General features: G+C 32.1%; 4 protein-coding genes across 5 annotated transcripts; 2 read left to right on the plus strand and 2 right to left on the minus strand.

Moving 5' to 3' along the window:
- Window positions 1-2733: 2733 nt before the first annotated feature.
- LOC120274050 (probable complex I intermediate-associated protein 30) lies at window positions 2734-6372 on the plus strand. The gene is made up of 7 exons (XM_039280797.1): window positions 2734-2872; window positions 3754-3867; window positions 4635-4685; window positions 5273-5364; window positions 5628-5708; window positions 5815-5913; window positions 6002-6372. The coding sequence occupies exons 1-7, from the start codon at window positions 2821-2823 to the stop codon at window positions 6203-6205; spliced, it is 693 nt and encodes a 230-aa protein (XP_039136731.1). The 5' UTR covers window positions 2734-2820; the 3' UTR covers window positions 6206-6372.
- A 3953-nt stretch (window positions 6373-10325) lies between these two features.
- Window positions 10326-12141, plus strand: LOC120273081 (E3 ubiquitin-protein ligase SIRP1). 2 transcript variants are annotated; one of them, XM_039279726.1, is made up of 2 exons: window positions 10326-10436; window positions 10917-12141. In XM_039279726.1, exon 2 carries the CDS (start codon window positions 10963-10965, stop codon window positions 11995-11997), a length of 1035 nt encoding a protein of 344 aa, XP_039135660.1. In that variant the 5' UTR covers window positions 10326-10436; window positions 10917-10962; the 3' UTR covers window positions 11998-12141. The 2 variants fall into 2 exon arrangements, with proteins under 2 accessions (XP_039135660.1, XP_039135661.1); XM_039279727.1 differs by lacking the exon at window positions 10326-10436 and adding an exon at window positions 10643-10761.
- A 163-nt stretch (window positions 12142-12304) lies between these two features.
- Window positions 12305-16264, minus strand: LOC120273525 (pyruvate kinase, cytosolic isozyme). Its single transcript, XM_039280154.1, has 3 exons — window positions 15792-16264; window positions 13401-13862; window positions 12305-13316 (listed from the first exon to the last, which is right to left on the minus strand). The coding sequence occupies exons 1-3, from the start codon at window positions 16035-16037 to the stop codon at window positions 12504-12506; spliced, it is 1521 nt and encodes a 506-aa protein (XP_039136088.1). The 5' UTR covers window positions 16038-16264; the 3' UTR covers window positions 12305-12503.
- A 1068-nt stretch (window positions 16265-17332) lies between these two features.
- LOC120273524 (glucosidase 2 subunit beta-like) lies at window positions 17333-23533 on the minus strand. Its single transcript, XM_039280153.1, has 17 exons — window positions 23373-23533; window positions 23163-23276; window positions 22932-23027; window positions 21959-22198; window positions 21372-21544; window positions 20563-20655; window positions 20372-20455; window positions 20214-20294; window positions 19429-19756; window positions 19185-19289; window positions 18995-19096; window positions 18537-18594; window positions 18394-18462; window positions 18101-18188; window positions 17976-18037; window positions 17849-17900; window positions 17333-17763 (listed from the first exon to the last, which is right to left on the minus strand). The coding sequence occupies exons 1-17, from the start codon at window positions 23479-23481 to the stop codon at window positions 17701-17703; spliced, it is 1917 nt and encodes a 638-aa protein (XP_039136087.1). The 5' UTR covers window positions 23482-23533; the 3' UTR covers window positions 17333-17700.
- Window positions 23534-24923: the final 1390 nt, after the last annotated feature.

A 24923-nucleotide genomic window follows, 5' to 3' on the forward strand; every position in this document is an offset into this window, starting at 1 on the left:
TTGAGTCAGAATCTCCTCATTGGCAATAGACACCGACAACATCCGAGTAAATCTCCACTAAAATCCGATAACGAACACTAAGGATGGAATCCCACACTTGAAGATTTTATTAATATTTACTTTTAATCAATGTTTTAATAATCGGACCGGCTGTTGACCCGGTTAGGCAATCGATTCTGATCCAATCGGTTGAATCAGTTGAACCAGTCGGTTCAGTCGGATTTAATTTTTTCAAATAAATAGATATTTAAAAATTAAAAAATATTAAAAAAATAAGGAAAAAATAAGGAAAAAATTATAAAAAAAATTAAATTTGTGTTTTCATATTCAAATATATTCTATAAAATTAATTTTTTAATAAATTAAAAAATTACATAATTTTTTTAATAAAATTTGGGTTAAATAATCAAAGGGAAAAGATAATTTGTTAATTTTTTTAAGGGATTTAAATTAAAAAAACATACTTATATATTTTTTAAAAAGTTATTTAAAAGTTTAATAAATTTTAAAACACTAATAATTTTTTTTTAAAAAAAAAATGGTTAAAAAAACCCAAGAATGAATCAACTTATGCAAAAAATCACGATTTTTTATTTAAAAATGCCACGTTAGCAGCCCAGTCAGCAGATCACATCAGCTGACGTGGCATTTTTAAATAAAAAATCGTGATTTTTTGCATTTTAACCTTGAATGTAGGTGATGTGATGGTTCTAGGGCCATTTTGAAAATTAAAATGACCCTAAGGCCATTTAGTTAAATATATAAAATGATGGGAGCTAGTTTATTAAAAAGCCCTTTTTAAAATCCTCTCACATTTTTCTCTTTTTTTAGTAATTATTTTTTAAATTTTATTATAAATTTTCTGTAATGGCTTTTTTTAACCCTAATTCTCAAATCCCATCATCTCAAATATGTAAATTTTATTCAATTTATCTCAGATTATTAATTTTTTTTAATTTATAGTAATTAGTTTTAGATGGTTAAAAGGTGTGAAAAGATAACTTTGTAAAATATTATCACCAATTTGTAAAAATAGATAAAATAACTATTACAAATTCAAATATTATCACCAATTTATAGTAATTAGTATAAGTTATATTCTTTCTAAAAATAGATAAAATAACTATTACAAATTCAAATATTATCACCAATTTGTAATCATAAATTGAAAAAAAAAAAATCTAACTTGTGCTTGTGTGAGGCCTAACATTTTATTGATTAAATATTAAAAAAATTATTTATTTGATAAGGTGAACAGGCCACTTACGTCAACCACTTTTATGAGAGGAAGTTGATTCTTGAATCTCTCACAAGCATTTTTATTATTTACATATATATTTGGTTTATCTTTTCTAGAATGTTGTCATTACATATTTAGCAATGTTATTACCTAAAGTAATTTTTTTTCTAAGATAATAAGAAGCATATTCAAATAATCAAATTATATTATAGTTATCCTAAGCTTTGACAGAGCATTTCACTCTTGATTATATTAACTTATCTATAATTATTAAAAAAAAAAAATATTATCTTGATAATAACAAACACATCGATACATAAAATGCATGTCAATAATAAATATATTTTAAAACCATCTTTTGAAAATTATAAAATGCCCCGCTTGACAAACGTTTAGTAGCCCTAAAATATTTTGTTTTTATATATATTATAACATATTTTTTATGAATTCAAATATTTTTTATTTTTTATTTCCAAATTTTATAATGGTGACTTTAGCAGTTTTAATATATATATATATATAGGTGGCGGAGCCAGAAATTATATAGAGAGGGGACGAAACTACAAATTTTAAAATAATTAATTAACAAAAATTTTAAATTAAAATTTAAAATAATAAAATAAATTTAATTTTTTTAATAACAAGTAAAATTTAAGAGAAATAATTAAAATTAATTAATGTATCAAATATATATATATATATATATATATTAATCAAAATTTAGATTTTTTTTATGATTCTGACTAACTAAATTTTTATAACTGAATTTTAGAATAAACCCTAAAATTTATTTAATAAAAATTAAATTTATTTAGATTTTTTTAATAAATACTTGAGATGTTTGTTTATCTTTTCAATGATAATAAAAAGATATATTTAAAATTTGTAAATAAAACTCAACAAAATAAAAATCTAACATGAAATTGTAAAATATAAAAACTAGAAAAGCTCTTATTTATAATTAAAAAAATAAATATTATATTAATTTTGAAAAAATAAATGCATGGAAAGCCAGTACATAGGATCACAATAGAATTTTGTAAAGGAGGTGTAAGGTCGAGGAGTTAGTGTCGTGGAATGTGGTATATCATGATTGTAATTTTAATTTTTTATTGAGGGTGATTTAGTCTTTTGTTGTACTGTATCACGATAGAATTTTTGTACTGCGGTTTTAGTGGTACAAAAATTTGACCCACTTATACTGTACTCTACCAACTTTTGTGCTGTACTCTCTGCTTATTTATAAATCAAACAACGAACTGTACCTCAAAACTTCGCGTATCAAACATGCCCTAATACTTTAGACAGAGAACTCAATGGCAATAGACCAAAAGGTTATCGGTAATTTTGACATTTTAAACATGAGATCAATTTTTTTGGTTTTTTTAATAATAATAAAATAAAACTTATGGTATTTACTTACTATGAACAAAATCACATTCTCATTTCTTAATCGGGTTTGGATTCAAATTGGTTCTTGGATCCGATACAAACCCGACCCGTTAGCAGCGTCTTCCCTACAGTGTGAGGGAAAGCCGCTCTCGGATCAGCGGCTTCAGTTGAGCGGCGGAGCTGGCAGCATGTCGAGATTCCGATCTCTGTTGCAATCATCCGTCATCGCTGCAAAGCGAGGTACTTTCCATAAAATCATCATCCTTTCTGTCGAATTAGATCATGTTTTCTCCTTGTGATTGATCAGCAATCATTCAGATTATGGAAATGGTTGCGTTTTTTGGAACCCTGATTTTGAATTTCATTTGTTTGGATATCAATTGCTTTTTGGGGGATTTTCTGTGAATTTTGAGTTTCACTCTTTTTTTTTAGTGGTGATTGTAAATGGAGATTGAACTTTAGTAGTGAAAGTTTTAATTTTTACTGCAAATTTGTTTTCAAAATGCTCTTTTGATTGGATTTTTTTCGTTATATGAATTATTTAGATCTATGTAGCTTCTCATCTTGTTGTAGAGGTATTTACTATTTACAGATGGATGATGATACTGAAATGAAGGAATGAAGGTTTATTTTATTTTGGTATTTTTCTTTTTTAGCAACTAGAAGGTTGGAATTTGGAGTTGGAAGGACATGATGCCCAATATGATATTTGTTGATTTTTAGTGAAATAAATTTGAGTTCTTTTCCTCCTGAACCTTTTTTTCTCCATGATTAATTTAGTTTTACCAGCCTGTTATCGAAATGTAATGCAGTTTTGTTAACCAAATAAGAAATGTGGCCCAGACATTGCTAACAAAGAATGATTGAAGATATTAGTTTATTGAAAAAAAAGGAAAAGAAAAAAAAAATTCAGGCAGCCCATGAACAGCTTAGCTTGTGGTGATCACTGCCTTTTTCCTCCATCTTCTACTTCTCCTTATTTGGTGGTTTAAAACATATTCTTCGTTCTAAACCAATTTGTTGTCTTGTTGAACGCTTCTTTGTTCAAAGTATCAAAATCTATCATGTATGTAATTACTGTATGCTATGCTTATAATTGTTTCCTTCATGTTGACATACAGCTCTTGCATGGAATGTAGAAGATTTGATGCCACCAACTGAAAAACTTGTTTTCGATTTCAATTCAAAGGAATCATTGAAAAGGTGGCATTTATATTCCGATTCTGAATATGGAGGTAAAGTGGATATCCGTTTCTCTTTTTGATTATTTTTTGATTTGGTTGATAGAGTTTCTATCATTGCAGTAGTAGTTTTCTTTTCATATACTTTTAGAGTCTAACTTTTCAATAAGAAACACTGTTAGTGTTTCTTGTTCTTTTGAACAGTTTATTACTGACAGCTTACTGAACATTTGGAAAACAAAGACCCATTCTAGATTGATGTGTGATTTATGTCCGGAAAATTAGTTTACTATCATTTGAGCTAATTCTAAGACATGTTCTTATCACTGTCTTAGCAAGTACTGGACCTTTGCTACTTTTCATCAATGTTGACAACAAACTTTTTGAATCTTAAGTTGTAGATGCTTCTTTTACTTCTTTCATCCAAACAAGTTAAATAATAATTGGTGATTTGGTTCTTACACGAGCTCCTCTTTGTATCCAAATTTAAGATTCAAAATAGCATTACTAAATCCTAGAAGCATATGGTAGATAAAATTGTTCTTATTGATTTACTAGTCTTTTAAAATACAATGTGTTTTCAATAGATTTTATCTTGTCATGTTATCCTGCTTGCAAGTATATGTTTAGCATATCTATTGTGACTTTTTATACACCTGAAAATCTAATTTTTTTACTCATCAGTTAAACTATTCCAATATGGTTTGCTTATGGCTATTCTCTTTTGGATTGTCTTGCTCACAATTGTATGCTGAGTTTATCTGTTTTCCCCCTTTGATGGTCATAAAAGGTAACCTTATTTTTATGTATTTATCGCCTAGGTTTATCATCTGCTTCTTTAGAGATTGCTGATTCTGGTTCTGGGCTAAGTGGTAAGCCAAATTTTCCAACAATCTTCTCTGTACTCTGTTGCATGCATGAATCATGATTTTGATTTTCCTAGATTATGTTTCCTCTCTAACAATATGACCTTTATACTGTTAAGTTTTCTCTTCAACAATATAGAAATTTCAAGGTTCAAGTATCAACTCCCATTTATAGCACAAGAGACTAATCTGATGCTTTGTCTGGGGATCTTAAATTTCAGATAGCATGCTGCCCTTAAGAAAATGAAATGGACTAATTTCTTGGTTTATTTTCTGAAAAAAAAAAATTCTTGATTTGCTGGATTTTACATAAATCTTTCTCACTTGCATTGACCTTCTCATGAGCATTTTAGTAGTTCACTTGCTGTAGCGTTCATCAAACATATACTCCCTCAATATCATTGATGAGCATAAAATCCCAAGTTTATTAGTTCCAATTGATGACCCCTGGCTGCAAGCTTGTAGGCTTCTAATATTACTGTTGAAGATTTCAATCCATTTTAGCATTTCTATATTTTTATTCCAATATAATATTTTCTTTTTCCTGATTCATGAGTTAAATTTCACTTTGACAACTTGATTTATCTTGAAAGGTATTTTCTCTGGCAATCTTTCGTCTGATTTAGCTGAGGGTTCTACATGGAGAATGAATAGGAGCGGATTTTGTGGAATGCGATCTAAGAAGGTAACTTTATTAATATTCATAGAACCATATAAGAAGAATTATTATATACCACATGTTTTACAAGCAGTTTCTCATTCACATATATATGTATGGTATCATCTCTTCCTCCTCATATGCTTATATATATTTATACATGCATACATATATCTGTATATTAGGTGTTAATCCAAATAAAATTCTTGGTGAATTTCATATAGGTGCTCCATGGTTCTACAACTTATAAACATCAAAGAATGACACTTTTCGTTGTCTTGTATATCTAGCTCAATGATTTCATAGACTTGGATGCATACGATACAATAGCTTTGAAACTTAAAGGGGATGGGAGATGCTACATATCTACTGTAAGTTTCTTAGTAAATCACATCTCTTGATCTTCAAATTACTTTTAATTAATTAACCATCAAAAAAAAAAAAAATCATCTTTTAACAGTTTTTTATTCGATGTAGATTTATACCGAAAATTGGGTAAATGCACCTGGACAAGAGGAGGATAATTCTTGGCAAGCTTTTATTTATGTCCCTAGCAACAACTGGCAAATTGCTAAGGCAAGCTCAACACTGAGAATCTACATAATTTGTTAGAATCATTGAAGCATATAACTTGATTAAAACTTCATTCACTAATTAATGTTAGATCCCGCTTGACCGATATTTGCCAACATGGAGAGGCAATGTCATCGACGCGCAGATGGAAATGAATCCGTCTCGTATTGTAGGAATGTCTCTCTCTGTTAATGCAGAAGGTGGTGTCCCCGGGGCCAAGTGTGGGCACGGCGACTTCAGATTAGAGATCGATTGGATTAAGGGTCTAAGAACATCAGATAATTTTATAGGATGATCGACTACATGATACTGTGTTCATTCGAAATCATGATGTTTCGAATGTTATTTTTTTCGTTTTTCGAATGAAGGAATGAGGTACATGTATTACTGATATACTGAAAATATCTTTAAATAGACATTTTGTGGTGTTCTTGATGAAATTTATGGTTTGCAGATTTATCAGTTATTTTTTTAGCAGGTACAAAACTCATGTGAATGTTTGTGAGTTCTTTTGAAATATCTGATTATGATTCTATAATGAACAATTTGTTCTTGTTATTAGTGTTCATCTTCACAAGATGCTCATAAATGATTAAAAAAAGGGTTAGTTTTAAATAAATAAAATGTGAGGGTGGACATTGGTTCTCTCACTTCATTGGAATGGTGTTTTATTCTTGTATAAATAAATATATAAAACTCATGTTAATTTTAATTCGTAGTAACTTGATTATTTTTACCATACTTGAATTCATTGATAATGTAATTAATTGTGACCAAAACACTCTAGATTAAACCTAAAATATTTATTTTAATGAACATTAATTAAGTCATTGTTTTGTAAGTAAAGTGCATAATTTAATTTGATTAATCAAGTATATAAGATATTGTTCTAAATTAAATAAAGATTTAAATTATTTTCATAAAAAAAATTTTAAAAAATTTATGCCATTACATATTGTGAATGAATATTTTCACTGTCAGTACCTTAAACATAATAAACGTCTAAAATTGATCTTAAATCATATTAAATTACACGTACATACAAATATATAATATTACATCACATGTTACTATGTTAATCAAGACGTGTTTTCATTATTGAATAAATATTAAAAAAATATCACAGTTATTTTTTAATATTTTTATATAAAATCATTAAAATAATCCGGTATTATATTATCATATCATATCAAGTTGGATTTAAATTAATAAATACCTAAAAAGTAAGCATAAAAAAACTTTGTAAAAATAAATAAATAAACAAATGATATTAATATTATAATATAAAATAGTGGGAGATGATGATATGCATGAGATGAGGTTTCGTGGGTGAGTGTGATGCGTTGGTTGTGCTCCACTCGAGAGAATCTTTAGGTTATCGTGTCCCGCGGGACTCGTGAAACGCCAACATGGGAACGAATACAATAATTATTAAGGGCCATGCAGCTCGCCACGTCTCCACTCATTATCCCTCGAGATTCTTTAACTTTTTTTTTTTATATATTCTTAAAATAAAATAATAATTATTACTATTTTTATTTTAATTTTCAAGTTATTGTAGCTGAGTCGCTGACCTTAATTAAAGATTTCTTTTAATATGTAAAATTTTCATTTATTTAAACAAAATTATGATTTGGAGAAGGCACTGGACTTGTAATTACCAGTGATAACTCACTATTAATAGTTTCAATAATAACTCACCACAAAATGCAGATTCAAATTTGTTTTCATAATACTTCTTTTAATTTTTTTTTATTTTTTTATTTTAACTAAATTATATGGATTAAAAAAATTAGTTAAAGTTAGTTGATAATCTAAAATTTATTAAAATTATATTAATTTTTCTAATATTATCTTTTATTTAAAATATTTTTTAAAAACATATGTAGTTGAATATAACTTATTAAAAGTTGTATTTGAAAAAACAATATTTAACGATCCACAAGTTTTCTAAATAGATAAATAAAAAAATTTAAAAAAATCTTTAAAATATGACAAGTAAAAAAGATAAGAGTACTATTTCTCTGCATTGTTCACACTTTATACACTAGTATCAAATATTGTATTGGTCTTGATGTGGGTCTCTTGTGAAAGAAAACATTGCAAAAAAAATATTGGAAAAATAATATTATTTTTTTTCTTTAAAAATTATAAGAGGATTTATTTTTAAATAATTGGTAAAATATCGTAATTAATGCACCTCCACCATACGATTTGACAAAGATAATTTAACCAAGATCAGATATATAATTTTTATAATTATGTATAAATCATGATGTGCCAGTAATAATAGATATATTGTTTTTAAATATAAAAAACTAATGATATTTTTATTGGTGTATGTTTTTAATGATTCATAATATATGGTGTTAAAAACTGCTTGTAAATAAAAATTGAAAATTTGGCCACAAAACAATCCAATTAATGCTGCTTTTCTCACAAAAAGAAAATTCATGGAAAGTCCATGCAATTCAAAAATATGCATTAATTGAAATCTAACGAACTTTCTTGTGAAATGCATTTCTTTCTCATGTTCTAGAGAAGAAATTTGACTTCCCTAAAATATATTAAACAAACATTTGATCAAAATTTAAAATTTTTTAACAAATAACACTATAATTTACCACCAATTTAGTATTACCTCCTCAAACTTTTTTCTTTGGTGCCATTAGGTTAAAGCATATAATTGAAGATTTAACTCTCTTCTAAGCATAGTTATCAGACCCGGCTCGGGCATTGACCCGATCAAGCCTCTGGGTCACGGGTTAATTGGTTCAACCGTCGGGTCATTTGGGTCAATACTGGGTTAATAAAAATATTTAAAAATATTATTTTTAAAATTATAAATTAGTTTTTAATTATATAGTGATATATCATAATAATATCCATGAATTATTAGTTATCAAATAAATAATTTGATGGAAAAAAATACAAAACAATTGTTAATCTTTGATTTGGAAGCAGTATAAAAGGGGAAAAAAGCTCAAACTTCACATAATACCAACACATAACAATACGTCAAAGTTCAAGCATCAACTAATTCACAATAAAAGTTTAAATTCATTATCAAAGTATTAAACCAAACTCAATCCAATATATAACCAAAGTTTAAAATTGAAATTACAAATCAAACTGGGTCAATCGGTCTAACCACCAAGTCAATTGGTCCGACCGCCGGGTTAATCGGTCCGACCGCCGGGTCAACCTGTCTAACCACCGGGTCAAAGCGGGTCAAGGCAGGTCAGAACGGGTTGATTGCATAACCGGTCTAATTAAAGACCCGGACCGGTTGAAGCACCGGGTCAACCGGTTTGACCGCCAGACTGGTCCGGGTCTGATAACTATGCTTCTAAGGTATAAAAATGAAAAATGTATGTTTGAGATTTATTATTAATATATATATATATATATATTAGTTTAAATCATCTACATATTAACACATATGGTTGTTCACTAAAAATAATTATTTTATAGTTGTTGGATAATGATCAAATGATTATTTTTTTATATCAATATTATGTATATTTACTATTTATGATTACTATATACACTATATAACATTGTTTGGTGTTGATTAATACTGTTTATGAATGGATCGTAGTCGTTGGATAACAATCTAACGAATAGTATGGATGCTCATATATTTCAAATTTAAAGACATTCTTGAATGATGGGTCCTCTATATATATATACAAATGAACTTGTGATTTATTGGTATAAAGTTTTTTACACTGGATAATTTTTTAGAAAAGATCCAAAATCAAATCTTAAAATTCCTTGGGTTGATATATTAATTCTATCAGTACATGTTCTTTTAAATTAGTGGTGCTTGGCACTTTTATGTCAATATATATACTTTCCTACATGCAATTTAGCTGCTAAACTAGCATTTTAGGAAACCACAATAAAACAAAAAAACAAAAGTATTTTATATTATAATAACAATTATTTAAAAAAAAAAATTAGAAGTAAATTATAGATATTTTATTTAAAATAAAATGACTACATTTCTAGACAGGCTGTGATGCCAGACGATGTCTTCCACGTGTTTAGACTATTATCTACTTTCTGTTTCTCTATTTTATTTTCTGTATTTTGTTCCTTTCACTTTTAGTGAGAGGATTTTCGTCTTTGTACTTTCGTCTTTCCTTTCAATATATTAGTAGTTTATTTAATTTTTTTAAAAAATAAAAAATAAAAATAAAAAAAAAATAAAAGGTCACATTTGTTCTCAATCTATTTCAAGCAAGATCCCACAAACTCAAAAAAGCAGCAACAAAGATTAAAAGTAGGGACAAAAGACAGGCTTTTTACAATTCAAGCATCCAAAAATACATCATCATATAAATAGAATAATAAATGAATTAAATTAACTTAAAAATTAATTAATTAAAACCAAAAAGTTGTGGGGGTTAATAAAATAGGAAGGAGGAAGAGGTCTCCTCTTGTTCTTTCTTAATTTCTTTTTTCCATTCCTTCTGTCACTCTGCTGATCAAGGCCATCACCCAAATATTCTCCCTCAAAGGTGAAATCTTTGATCTTTCTCTTTGTGTTTTTTGACCATGAGATTGTTTCTGGATCATTAATTGTTTCATTTGTTTTGGTTAATTGAATCCTTGTTTTGTTTCTCTTGTTTATATTGCGTGTCCAAATATGTTTTCATAGATTTTGAGTCTTGACTGGTTGGCGTGTGGCATGGCATGATGGAGTCTTCTCCTTCATGTATTTAAACCCTTGTATCCATGTATTTAAACCCTTGTTCATATGCGAACTCTGAGAAAAAGATTTGATTTTGCTGAGTGATTTCATATTTCTGTGTCTTTTCTGCAGGAACTCATCATCTTTTTCTGGTAAAATTCCTCTTTTTCTGAGTTGTTGTGTTGTTACTTTTATATATGAAAAGATGTGATCTTTCTTGTGCTTGAATTTAATATTGGCAAAGTTTCTTGTGATTTTTATTGCTTTGAGGTGTTTGTTTGTTGAATGATATGTTGTTGTACTTCAGATAAAAGAGGGTGAAAAAGGGGGGAGGGCAACAAGAATTTAGAGGAATGGATGAGAATTGGAGTTCAAGGTATTGGTGTCATATGTGCTCACAAATGGTGAGCCCAATCATGGGGATGGAAATCAAGTGTCCTTATTGTGATAGTGGTTTTGTAGAAGAGATGCAATCAAGGGGAAATATCAGTGATGCTAACACTGAATTAGGCTCAGATAGAGATAGAGCTCTATCTTTATGGGCTCCGATACTTTTCAGACTTATGAACAACCAGTATCGGCATCGGCGTGCTCGTAGAGAAGGTGGTGAGGAAGAAGAAGGAAGCCATGAGAATGAGGAGGAAGAGTTGCAGCCTGTTCTTCGAAGACGGAGGAGGAGCTTGGCGATAATTCAAGTGCTTCAAGGTCTCCGGGACGGTGTGAGACCGGAAAGTGATATGCCGGAGAGTGAGAATGAAAGAGATGGACAAAGAGTCATACTTCTTAATCCTTTCAATCAAGCAATTGTACTTCAGGGATCAATTGATGGTAATCAGAGTAATGAGCATGAATTGAGGAACAATGGCATTGGTGCATCAATAGGGGATTACTTCATTGGTTCTGGATTGGATGTTTTGTTGCAGCATTTGGCGGAGAATGACCCGAGTCAGTACGGGACGCCACCGGCCCAGAAGAAGGCAGTAGAGGCTATGCCGACGGTGAAGGTAGAGGAGTGTATGAGTTGTTCGGTTTGTTTGGAGGATTTGGAAGTAGGAATGGAAGCTAAGGAGATGCCTTGCAAGCATAAGTTTCACAGTAGATGTATATTGCCGTGGCTTGAGCTTCATAGTTCGTGTCCTGTTTGCAGGTTTCAGATTCCAGCAGAAGAGTCGAAGAATGTGAATGAAGCAGAAAATGCCAGGAGAGTAGAGAGTGGTACCGGCAGTGGTGGAAACGGGAGGAGGTTTTGGATCCCGGTACCGTGGCCTTTCAGTGGTTTGTTCTCTACATCTGGGCAGCAGGGCTCAGGGAATTCTTCGTCGGCTTCATCCTCGTCGACAACAAATGGAAGTATTAACAACAACAGCTCTAATGTTGATGAGAATTGAGGTTGGGGTGTTCACTGGTTTAAATTGTTTTGCTTTTAAGTTGATTGGAACCATCTTGTACAGTATTTCAGTTATTAACTTATTATTACTGAATTTGGGTGCTGGAAGTATAAACAGAGTATGCTCTGCTTTGTTTTGAATTTATCTGCTGATTTGTTTTTTTGTACTTGAAAGTTATTGTTACTACCAATTCATCCAACCAAAGTAAAATATTCTCAGATGATGAACAATGAAGCATGATCAACCCTGCTAAAATTTTCAATTAAAATTTCACAAATCTATTTGCTCATAAAGAAAACAATGTGCCTCAATAAAATAAATGTTATGTAATTGACTGAACTATAATTCTTCACATCATTGAAGAAAACATAACGTGCTAAGGTTTGAAAGCAAAAGAAAGGGTGTGACAGACACTCCAAAATAGCAAACAAAAAACTTGGGGGACTGCAAGAACTTGCTAAACAAAATTGCCCCTTGAAAAAAAAAAATTCGGCTAGGCATGGTTGTCACTTGACTGTCAAAATCTTGATCACGGATGAAGCCCCTACACGGTGCAATGCCACGACAGCATCCCCTGACTTGCAGAGCCCAATGGATTTCCCGTGCTGCATGGCAAATTCCAGGGCTTCTTCTGTCGACTCAGAATGTGATGCTCTTGCACTTCCGGCGCTCAATGCAGGAATAAGCCCTCTGAAAATAAGGCTGTGTCTCGCTGGCGATTCATCACTACATGACCAATCAAAAGAATCTGTTTTGATCTCAGGCACCACCACTGAAAGAATTGGCATTGCTGGCCTGTACTTGGCCACCAGTTTGGCTGTGCTTCCTCCTCGAGTCAGGACCAAAATAAGTGATGCCATGGACGAGTTGGCCATGCGAACAGCTGATGAAGCAAGGCTCTCTAGTGGACTCATAGGAACAGGAGCCAAAGCCATGATTCCTTTGAAAGCAGAATTATAGTCCACATAAGATTCTGCTTCTAAGCAGATTTTAGCCATGGTTTGAACTGCAAGCTCTGGATAGGCTCCGGCAGCAGTCTCACCGCTGAGCATGACACAGTCAGTGCCATCCAGAACCGCGTTGGCTACATCAGTGGCTTCTGCCCGGGTAGGACGAGGAGACTTGATCATGGATTCCAACATTTGGGTAGCGGTGACAACAGGCTTCCCTTGTATGTTGCACTTGAAAATCATCACCTTTTGCGCATAGAAGATCTTCTCAATAGGAATCTCCATACCAAGATCTCCTCTCGCGACCATGAACGCATCTGAATTAGTTAGAATGTCATCAAAATTGGCCACCCCTTCTTGATTCTCAACCTGCAAAGCAGTCAAGGATAAGTGGAATTTAGAATCTCATAGTGGGTATTATGTTCCAAAGTAGATTAGGTGAGCAATAGAGACCTTTGACATCAACATGATTGACTTTGCATGTTCTCCAAGCAGCTTCCTAACCTCCACAAGGTCTGAACCTTTGCGTACAAAAGAAAGAGCAATCATGTCTATCTTATTAGGGACACCCCATTTCATTATATCCTCCTTGTCTTTCTCGGTCAAAGTAGGAAGATCAACAATAACTCCAGGAAGGTTGACGTTTTTCCTCTCCCCAATAGTAGCAGAATTCTCGCAGCGGCAACAAACCAAACCATTTTCCTTATCACAAGAAAGCACGGTTAATGTGACAGTCCCATCAGCACATAGAATGACACTCTCTGGCTGCACATCCTCAGCTAACTTCTTGTAACTCATGGAGATCATGTTTTCATCACCCTTTATGCTGTAATCTGTTGAGATAGTGATCTCCTGCCCTTTCTTCAGTTGGATGGGCTTGCTGTCTTTCAGGAAACCTGTTCGGATTTCTGGGCCCTGCAATTTGCTCAATTGTCATCAAAACTAAAGTAGTCTAATTAACATATAGAAGTGACATTAGAATTAAGTGGCCGATTGTACATATCAAATCAAGAAGTACTTAATCATTATATTATCAACTTGAATTGAATATTAATTACATATTTCACAAAACACTATAATCAGTAACAAATAACCTTTCCAAAAATTTACAGCATGTATAAGTGCTATTTCTCCCAGAGCACAAGAAATTGCAACGACCCGCACAAATTCTAAGGAAACCTCTTAATAAAATCTTCTTTTTCAATGACAAGTTATCATTTGAAAAAGACAAAACCTGAAAAAATCATAGGTTTGCTTAATGAGAAACTAAAACCATCAATGGCTTCGTGACCAAATAAAGGAAAATAATTTCCACTCAAAAACTGAAGTTTCCTTGTCTAGCACTTTCTCAGAAAGCAAACTCAGGCACCTTATTGGTTTATAAATGATCAAAACAAATAGAGTTAATTGCACTTAAAAAATAATCCAATTATTGATAGGAGGCTATCATTGCTTAGATGGAAAGCTTTTCATAGCTGGCTATAAAGATGCAACTAACAAGTTGTCACATCAAAACATCAAAACTTATTGTTGTGAATTAAGATTTGTATTAAAAATTGATAATGAGCAATTAAGCATTTTCATTAAACTCAACTGTCTGATGTTCAATCATTCTGTATTACTATCTAACAATGTTCATAAAATACACATCCCAAAATTAAGTAAAGCATCCAATTCCAGGGAAACCTCTTCCTATTTGAGATGGCCAAACAAAGGTAAACCAAACCCTGAAAGTAAAGGCAGGCAAGTACAAACTTGTTCCAATTCTTGATAGCTTAAATAGGCAAATACACCCAAGCAAAATTTTAACATTAGTGAAAGACCAAAAGTTTCTTAATGTAGATATTTTCATTTGGAGAACTTCAACAATACTCACTGATATAGGAAAAAAAGCATTTGCTGAAATGTGAACAAATAAAAAAGTTAATAACTCAACAAATACAAGCACCTCTTCACATGTTTATTACCACATCCTTTCATCAGGTATACAAGGGAGATGAATGCAACAAGTGACAAATATATCAACAACCAACCAAAAATAGAAACTTAAAATATATGGTTTAGAATTCACACAGTACAAGGTTTTCACAATAATTCCAACCACCTTCAAACCCAACCAGACAACAGTCTGGATGAATTTAAGGACGAAAGACAAAAAAATATTGTAATAAGTACGGCAGATTCACCGGAGATAATTAAAAGAAAAAAAGGAAAGAGTTAAAACATGTGCACAAGAAATAAATTGAAAAAAAAAATTCATATGAAAGAAGAGAAGACTAGGAAACGGAGCTTACAGCAAAATTCAAGAAAAAAAAAATCACAAATTAATAATAGAACTAAGCAAAACATTGATTAATGATGCTTTTCATATTATATTAAATACCTAATAGCACAGATGAACCAAATAATACTAATATATATATATATATATATATATGATAACACTAACAAAATTCAAAAATCTAGGAATCCCAGTCCCTCGTAGACGAAATAACATTAATGTCCATCAAGACATAACTTTGAAATTAAATTACAGACAATAGAAAAAGGAATTTTGACGGCAAGAAGCAACAATCGAATCAAGCATGAGAAAATAAAACAATGTATGCCAAAGAAAAACCATAAAATGGATAACAAAATTAAAAAACACAATTAAAAGAACAGATCTAGCAATAAATACAAGCCAACAATGAGAATAACAAACAAAACTCGAGAAATTAAAAAAAGAAAAAGACAAATAACAACAAACAATCAAAGATAATCAATAACCTAATAGCCAATGCGATAAAACACACACACAACGATTCAGGAATAAGAAAACGAAAAGGAAGGGAAAGAAGAGACCTTGGTGTCAAGCATAACCGCGCAGAGGATGCCGGTGTTCTCCATGGCAGCATGAAGGTTATCAAGCGTCTCCTGATGATACTCATGCGATCCATGGGAGAAGTTAAAGCGCGCGACGTTCATCCCAGCCCGAAGCAACCGCTCAATCATCTGCACCGACCTCGACGCAGGGCCAAGCGTGCAGACGATCTTCGTCTTCGGCCTCCGCTGCACCTCCACTTCCACTTCCGGTCCCGTTTGCATCATGGATCGATCGAAAGGAACGAGATCTCGAGAAGAAGAGACGGAGGAGAAGAACGACGGCGAGACGAGGCCGGCGTTCGATGAGAAGAAAAGGAGAAGTTTTTATGAGAAGAATTGAAACCGCTGCGCTAATAATATAAAAAGAATATTTGTGGGGTTATTTTGCAGAAAACCCCCTGCACTTTAACTTATTAATGTGAAAGTCCCTTAAACTTTTACTTAAAAGCCCCTGCTCATTGAATTTATTTATTTATTTATTTATTTTGTGTGTTTGACTCATTGATTTTTTTAGGAGTCATAGTTTTCTAGAAGACAACTGTTTGTTTAAACCATCCAATAATATTTAAATAGACCACAATTACTTATATTTCCTGGTTTTATTCAAAACAAAAACTTTAGTTATATTCTTAGTATTTGAAAATTTGGATTTGTCTTCTATTATTTAAAAGATGTTTATATTTAAGAATCTCAAATTTCAAGGATTTAAATGAAAAGGAAGTTTTGTATGAGTGCATAAATAATTCCAAACTTTTTTAGGGTTACATATGTAAAATTCTTTACACATATTCAGGAAGGGCGCATGTGTAATTGCAAACTTTGACAGGGGGGAAAATGCAAAACGAAAGTGATGGCTTGGAGAACAAGTTAGGCATGTCATATATGGATGGTGGAGAGCATAAACCCTAATTTAGCCACACATTTTCACTTTTAATTTTTAGAAAATAAAAAGTAATGAGAATCTCAATAAAAATTAAAAAGAAAACAAGCATTAATTTGGGTGAAAAGTTTTAGGGCATTCTTTATTTGGCTGGTGTGGAGATCTTGATGAAAAAGTTACCAAGAATTGAATATAAACTTGACTTTTTTAATGGTGAGGTGTTCAGTGCTATTGCATAAGGTTTATTCTCAGAATATAACTTATTAATAATAATTATAATAATAGTCATGGTGGAGAGAATATTTTTTCCTAAATTTTCGGAATTTGTGTAAACAACCCTATAAATAAGAATTTTTGCAAGGGCATATCTGCAAATAATAAAAAAAAAGCCCTAATTTGAAACTCCAACAAGACAGGAAACTCAGACTATGACTTTTCTCATGAAAATAAAAATTCAAAATCAATTTGTGCACTTTTTGTGACATCAACAGGTTTATGTAACCTAATTTTTGTAATTAATTGGCATTGAAATTAATTTTTTAAGTTTAAAAGCAATTAGGGTTAGGTCAAATCAATTGCATCCAAAATAGAAGCATTAAAGGAAACCCTACCAAACAAAACCTCAATCACAGATAATAAATATATCAACCAGTTTTTGTCAGAGTGTCAGGAAAATTTCAGTATTAAAATAAATTTTTCAAATCTGGAACATTACATTAAACTAATGCATTACTCTTTCCTGGTAATATTACCAGAAGAGTACTGATAAATTTTGCAAGTAATAAAAGTACACTGGAAAGATGAGCTCAGATAAACAAATATTGTTGTTACCTGAGAAATGCTCATTCTGAATCAGCTCTCAAAGTGTTACAATAGGAGCACAGGGCCAAAAAAAGATCATTAGAATATATCACGATGTCATTTTGCCGATTTTTCTCTCTTTAAATAGCCCGCATGTCGATGCCTCGAACATTTTTAAAGTCCGTCGAGAATGTGATTTAGATGGTTTTACAGTTCGTCGTGGTTGGGTGGTTGGCTCGAGTTAAGTAGTTCTAGTTTTTGCTGCAGTTCCTGTAAATATGTCCCCGGATATCGCTTTAAGAACTGGAAAAGATAATGTGCATAAACTTGCAATTGGATTTACGGTAAGGAATACCTTTAGTTTTTCTTCGACGCATAGTGCAGGAGTTGAAAGCAGAGCGGAGTATCTAGAATGTCATAAGATGTGAGAGTACGAAGTCGAATAATGAATGAGAAAAAGGAGTGAAGAAAGAAGATCGTACTCGCATCGGCTTGGTTCATCGACATCAGTTAACTCGTTCTTCAATCCACACCGAAGTCTAACCTGTTGAAGGACATTTTTGATTAAGAATGAAATTGCCTGAGAAATGGCATTAATGTGTAATACCGTTAAACTTCTGTCAGGGCCGTTCCAGCATTTATCTCCGTAAGTGAACTGCATGATCCTGTATGACTCCTCAAATTTGTCCCAGTTCCTGGTTGAGACAGGATGAGCATCAAGATGAGTGTTAGGTTTCCATTATAATCATAATGCATCATTCCTGACCTTACTTTATAAATGATAAGCTCACACAAGGAACATTTACAGGCATTGGGTATATAACTATGTGAAAATATTACAGCCATTGTTTGTCCTTAGTTTATGATAGAGGAAAAAAAGAGCAAGGGAAAAGAGTGTACCCCAAGCGAGTAGTACTATGGCCTTCAACCTGGGTAGCTTGCTTGAATGGGCAGACTTTGTATGTATACCTAGAAAAAGAATTGCCAAACAATTACTCCAAGTTCAAAATAATGATTCAAGCAAACAAAAGAACATTCCATACTTGTTTTCCTTGTTCTCAAAGCACTGGCCATAGAACGAATAAAATTCCTTCTCCTTGCCTGAAAAACAGATGCTTGAAATTAGCAGTCAATTGAAGTACGGATAACAAATGGGAACAATCCATCATTCTTGAAAAAGTACTTTGACAAGATCTGGTTTAGTCAGATGATTTGATAGTGCTTTTGAGTCAAGCAACACTATCTAGAAAGCAAAATCAATTGTATATGCTATACATTGCATATGAAGCTTGCAGTTATAAGTCTGAATAAAATAGAAATTTGGAGAAATAAATTCCTGCTTGCATAGCATATTTGGCAATAATGTGAATCAGAAAATGCTGAAGTGAAAAGGGCCATATCCAGAAAAAAATCAATGTAAAGAAGAGACAACCAAGTTTATGATACTCAGAACCATCAGATTTCATTAAATCAAAGCAAAATCTCAGCATATCATACTTACCAAAGTCATGCTTAAGCTTTTCAGTGAGACTGGATATTCTTGATTGTATTTTGGATAGTCTTGAGCTTGATTCATCATACTCTTTCCGAATACGAGCACCCTCTACAAAAAATAATAACATGAGATGGGGAACTCATGCTTATCTTTGATATATCTTTGCATGACTTTCCCAAGGGGGGAAAAATTTTACCTGATATATCCACCTGAGTCTGGAAAAATTTAAATGCTTGTATAACCTTTCTGAAAGTTTGCCGAACCTTGTCCAGCCAAGATGGGGTAGTTGATATAGTCAAATCTGAAATTAAAAGTAAAAAATACAAGTGAAAATGGCTTTAGCAAGTGCACAAGCATCTAGATATGCTTTTCAAAAGCAAAGAGACATAAAAATATATCTATCAGAAGATTACGACCATCTTAAATATAGGAATACAGACCTGAAAAATCTTCTTTCTCATCAAAATCATCAGGGTTGTAAGACTCAGTAGGATCAATATGATCATCTTCATATTCATCATCTGAACCATTAAATTCGTCACCATCAGCATACTTGTTATCTTCAATTTCTGAAGTATAGCCCTTATTATATTCATCTTGCACATCATCATGATCTGAGTCATCTTGATTATGATTAAGGTCTTCTTTAACATTATTATCTACATCATTTTTGTTCTCTGCTGTATTTTCACCAGTCCATCGGGAAGCCACAAGACGGCCCAACTCTTCTCTTGATAGCTTCTCAGTATCAGGAGAAACTTCTTGCACCTGAAACCGTGCAAATTAACATTCAAAATTAATACACAGAAAATATCAATTATTAGTATCAAAACCCCACCTCTTCTGCACTACAGCTTACCACGCAAAAGTACACCATAATGAAATACAAGTACTATGCAGCACAAGATTCTGCATCATGGCAGTCTACAATTAACATGGAAAAAACGGTTTTGCGACAATGTGAACTATTTTGGGCATAATTTACTTATAATAGCAACTAATAAAATAGCTTCACAGATTAGTTATAGAATCGCGTAAAAAAATTTTTTGGCCCAATGCACCATCTTTAATAACCAATAAAAATAAAGGCATACCCCAAAGGAATGGGACATAATCATAACCAACTAGGGCCTGAACTCACTTAGTACTACAGACATGAACACCATTCAGACTATGAACAAAATCTTACCATTGAAAATATATATATATATATATATTCCATTACCTGATCCGGGGAACCCTCCTTGGTTTCAGTTTCAGCAGTAGTTTTGGTTTCTGTTAGTGGGTCATGCTGATCTTCTATATGCTGATACAAGAGTCAAAGGGTCAAGACCAACATTGTCCATTTAAACAATGAAATAAGTACAAATAACTCTTTGGTACCTCAAACACATTAGAGGAGGATGCTTCACCAATATTATCATCATCAACATTTCCACGCTTATCATTGTAAGTTTCTTCCTCATGCTTCAATTGAAAATGCATGTTCAAAGAACAAAAGATTACAATGCACTAAAATAAATTCGCAGATGGAATCAGAATTGTAGAAGATCAACACAGAGTCTATCACACACCTGCTCCACTTCATGATTGTCTGATATCTCAGTTCCAACACTTTGATCGGATTCAGTTTCCGATGAAGTATCATGATAATGCTGTTGGTCATCCTACAAGAATAGAACAAAAAATAAATGAAATGAGTTTGACTAGCAACAATGGCATAAAATTGCCATTTTATGAGAATTAATTATGACATTGGCAGGATTTTACAGGTTAGAAAGCTAAAAAGTTGACTATAGCAAAGGAAGTTAATTAAAAAGTATTGGACACATAGGAGCATATACAACTAACAATGGCAGCATAACCTATGCCAGGCAGGCCATATTGTCTAACAAACAGGTCAGGAGATTTGCATGGATATTGTGACAATAACTACCAAAAATTACCATGTTTAGAAGAGCCCACGTAAGTCATCTGGTTAAACATAGATGGTGTTTCCTCGTATTCAAGTACAATCAAACTATAAATCACTAAAAACAAAAAAATAAAATAATAACAAAAAGATAGACTCAACTGGACACTTTCAGATTGTCATTGATAAAAATTACGTTAATAAATAACTTTGTTTTACAGAGACTGAAAACCATGAGAAGTTGCAGCATGAATATGTAAAGAATTCATGGTCTTTTTCATGTAGTAAAAATGTCTTTGAGTTTGAGTTGCATCAAAGCAATAATTAAATAAAAAACATGGTGTGAATTTATAAGGTTGATAGATGGTGTGCAACCTAAAAGAGAAAAAGTTAGCCATAAGAGCGCAATGATACATGGAATTTATGTATGAGAATATCTTATAAAGATTTTGCAACTACATAAACGACTACCTGTTTTGGTGATTCTGATAAACCATCAGGAGGGGCCTCAATATTACCATGTGAAGGTTCCTCATGATATACCTCTTTCTCATTAGCTTTCCTAGCCTCTTCCTGCAATTTCTTTTCTTCCTCCTTTTTTTGACGCACTTCCTCCTCAACCTTCTCTATCTGCTCTTTATGCTCTACATGGCACAGCAGCAGGAATAAGAATGATATATTAACCTTTTGGTACCATTATATTTATATTTAATATATTAGGCATAATGATAATGTACTTATAGTTAATAGATGAGCAGTAAAAATTGTCTGTCCAACATTCACTAGTTCATTCACATGAATGAAGTAAAAATAGGAATGAAGTATCTAAGTGGGACAGTGAAGACTCTGCAAATCCAGATCACAGAGCAAAATATAAAGCGCAGCTCACCAATAGTATTTTGCCATCCAAAACTAAATTGACCAATCAAAAAGCTTTGAACCTAAAACTAGTAGAAATCCAGAAAAATATTGTAAAAAATTATACCAGAAAAAGAAAAGTTAGCAAACTCTAAAGGAGTGAGGAAAGAAAGTTATACTAAAACAGAGTAGATCGACACCTTTAAGCTTCTGAACTAGTCCTTTGAGTATTTTCTCTTCAGCTTTTAGATTTGCCAACTCTGCTTCATCTTTAGCAAATGCTTGTTTTGCCTTTTCTACCTCTGTCTTCCGTATAGTTACTCCATCTTGATATGTTGATATCCTTTTCCTCAACCTTTCTCTAGCTGCTTTCCCAGCCTCCCAGCACGTATTACGGCATTTCACATTACTCTTATACTCATCACTTCCATCACAGCAATCTGCACACAAGTTGTGGTACAAAATTACAGAGTTAAACAAGTACCTTAACAAAAGTAAACTGAATGTACAAGTAGTTAGGGACAAATACATTCAGCATATTAACAAGGATAGGTATAAAATTAGTACAGTTTGTACCAAAATTGTGCACTGAATGAGATACAACAACACACATGCATCAGATGAGTAGAACATATCAAGAAAATCTGAATCACACATTAACAAGAAAATATCAATCAACTTTAGTAAAAACTTGTCAGAGCATTAGAAATGTATTTAATGATAGAATGGAACATTATTTGCCTATTATTAACAAGCACAAATTGCAAAACTTCATCTAAAAATTGTCCTTTGGAAAAAAAAACCCAACCACCTTATTGAAAATGCAAAACTTGATTCACAATCAACAGCGCTATCATTCTATACCAAGCAATGCATTCATGAATAAGAAACCAATCATTTTGTTCTCATTTGCACAATGCTACTTATAAATTGGTTCTTCAAGGCTATCACTTTGACTTCCACACAGTGTCAAGGTTACTAAAACCATCACAAAGACTCACAAGCGCTTGTCCCCTACTAAAATCCTCTCAAACCCCTCAATTACATTAATTAACCAGTAAAACATATCTAAGAAAAAAAGCAGTAACCTTAACTCAAGTCTCATTACCAAAGATCAAAAGCACAACAAATAACAACCAATTAGATGATCACAAAGACTATCACAATTCGTACCGCAAATGCCATCATTTACTCTGGAAGAGTAAATTGAAAGAGGGACATGACCTACATTACGGCAATAAAACTTCCCTTCTGGGCACGCCGAAGTTCCTGCACAACCAAACCCACAGATGCAATATATCTCAACATAAATCTTCCTTCTAAACATAAACCACCAAGAAACACCAACAATCAAACAATAAATTCACACAAAAAACCATTAAAAAAAAAAGAACTTTATCTAACCAGGTTCATCAGTTCCATCAGGACAGTCACAAAACTCATCATTCAACTGATCTTTGCTGAACTTCTTCGATCCATCCTTACACTTAATCACATCGGATTTGTAATAAAGCTCATCTGATGAACAAAAAGCACCAAAATCACACACTAAAGTGCACCCCAAATCAAGAGCAAAAACCGAAGAAAAGATCAAATTTAACAGTCAAACTATACCTTGGGGAGCTATGCCCAACGAATCCCTCGATGGAACCGATGCAAATCCAGAGATCAGGAGAAGCGAAAAGCACGAGAAAGCGAGGAAAAATCGAAGATGAGCTTCCATAAACCTCGCGAGAAGGATCCAAGTGAACAAAATCAGGGCTTTTCTCTACTGTGATATAATGTGACCAAGAAGAAGAGGAATAATTAATTAATTAATTAATTAATTAATTAAAAAAGGGATTTTTCTTTTTCGGGCCTAAAATAGAAATTTTGGACTTTTATTTATTTATTTGTCAATGTATATTTGAAATTCATAGATATGTATTGTTTTTTTAATGGAAAATTTAATTTTTTAAAATAAGTTTTAGATATTAATAAATTATTTTCAGCTTTGAACTTATTTTTATGGTTATGAACTACAAACATAATCAATACTAATGACTCTCTAATTACTAATTAATACAAAAATGTGCAAACCTAATAATTATTGTCATTTATGCATTAATCCAATGACTAATTGTCATAATCAACACATTTTTAATTACAGCATAATTAATGAATACAAGATTGATCTTTTCAACTTGTTCAAAATCATTTTTTAACCATATTTTTATTTTATTTTTTTATTTTTTTATTTTTTGACAAATAGGCAACAAACTGGCACACTTACAGGTGTTAAAGGAATAAACAAGTATAGAGCTGCAATAGTTACGACTTAACATCTCTTTAATGATTTATCATGTGAGGTGGACTAACACACGAGGTAATGAATGTTTGCCACATACATGCAAGATTATATATCAAAAGGTCATAACCCCGCAACTCTATATAAGTAGAGAATACAGACTCTTTCCCATAAATAGCCCACACTATGATCCAATATTACCTAGTTATAATGATCAGTACTTTGCAATACCACGAGCGCATGGTTTCAAACCCACACTTAACCACTCACTATCAAGGTCAAAAACCTTTGTACGATACGGTGGTTTTGAAGGGAAGAATTTTTATGGTATTTAAAAAAAATTTTATGAATTTTTAGGATAAAATATTGCAATTTTTTTATATTTTATTTTAAAATTATAAAATAAAATACCACACACACATATATATATAGGGATTAAGAGTTGGTTAATACTGCATCTGCAGTTTGCTCCCATTTTTTTATCAGTCGACTCGACCTGGGTCCACTCAGCTTTTGAAAAAAATTGTTTCTACAGCCCTTCTCCATTTTTAATAATTTTTAAAATTATAATTTTTTTTATTTATGGGTCTTCACAACTCATGAGTAATTAAAAACGAATTCCATCAACTCAATATAACAAAGCCTTGACTTCAGACTTCTTAGGTTGCCGTAAAACGGGCAAGCGACCTTCTAGAGATCTATCTACACAATTAAGTAGTCTGAGTTTGGTTTACGGCAACTTTGTCGAGGAAGGCAATGTCATGTCATGTTATGTTATTATAGATTTCGTAGCTCTATATTTTCTCCAATAGTCTCTGTTACAAGTCAAAGATGAAGTTAGGAGTGGGCGAACGGATGACCCTACATAATTATTTTTA

The sequence above is a fragment of the Dioscorea cayenensis genome, chromosome 12, assembly GCF_009730915.1.
Source record: "Dioscorea cayenensis subsp. rotundata cultivar TDr96_F1 chromosome 12, TDr96_F1_v2_PseudoChromosome.rev07_lg8_w22 25.fasta, whole genome shotgun sequence".
NCBI lineage: Eukaryota > Viridiplantae > Streptophyta > Magnoliopsida > Dioscoreales > Dioscoreaceae > Dioscorea > Dioscorea cayenensis.

Coding starts and splice junctions, on each gene's coding strand:
- LOC120273524 (XM_039280153.1), bottom strand. CDS start 23,481: ATGGAAGCTCATCTTCGATTTTTCCTCGCTTTCTCGTGCTTTTCGCTT. Junction 20,656..21,371: donor TATCAGAATCACCAAAACAG/GTAGTCGTTTAT, acceptor CTATTCTTGTAG/GATGACCAACAGCATTATCA. Junction 18,189..18,393: donor CATAGTACTACTCGCTTGGG/GTACACTCTTTT, acceptor TGTCTCAACCAG/GAACTGGGACAAATTTGAGG.
- LOC120273081 (XM_039279726.1), top strand. CDS start 10,963: ATGGATGAGAATTGGAGTTCAAGGTATTGGTGTCATATGTGCTCACAA.
- LOC120273525 (XM_039280154.1), bottom strand. CDS start 16,037: ATGATGCAAACGGGACCGGAAGTGGAAGTGGAGGTGCAGCGGAGGCCG. Junction 13,863..15,791: donor CGGTTATGCTTGACACCAAG/GTCTCTTCTTTC, acceptor AGCAAATTGCAG/GGCCCAGAAATCCGAACAGG. Junction 13,317..13,400: donor CAATCATGTTGATGTCAAAG/GTCTCTATTGCT, acceptor ACTGCTTTGCAG/GTTGAGAATCAAGAAGGGGT.
- LOC120274050 (XM_039280797.1), top strand. CDS start 2,821: ATGTCGAGATTCCGATCTCTGTTGCAATCATCCGTCATCGCTGCAAAG. Junction 3,868..4,634: donor TTCCGATTCTGAATATGGAG/GTAAAGTGGATA, acceptor TTTATCGCCTAG/GTTTATCATCTGCTTCTTTA. Junction 5,709..5,814: donor GGAGATGCTACATATCTACT/GTAAGTTTCTTA, acceptor TATTCGATGTAG/ATTTATACCGAAAATTGGGT.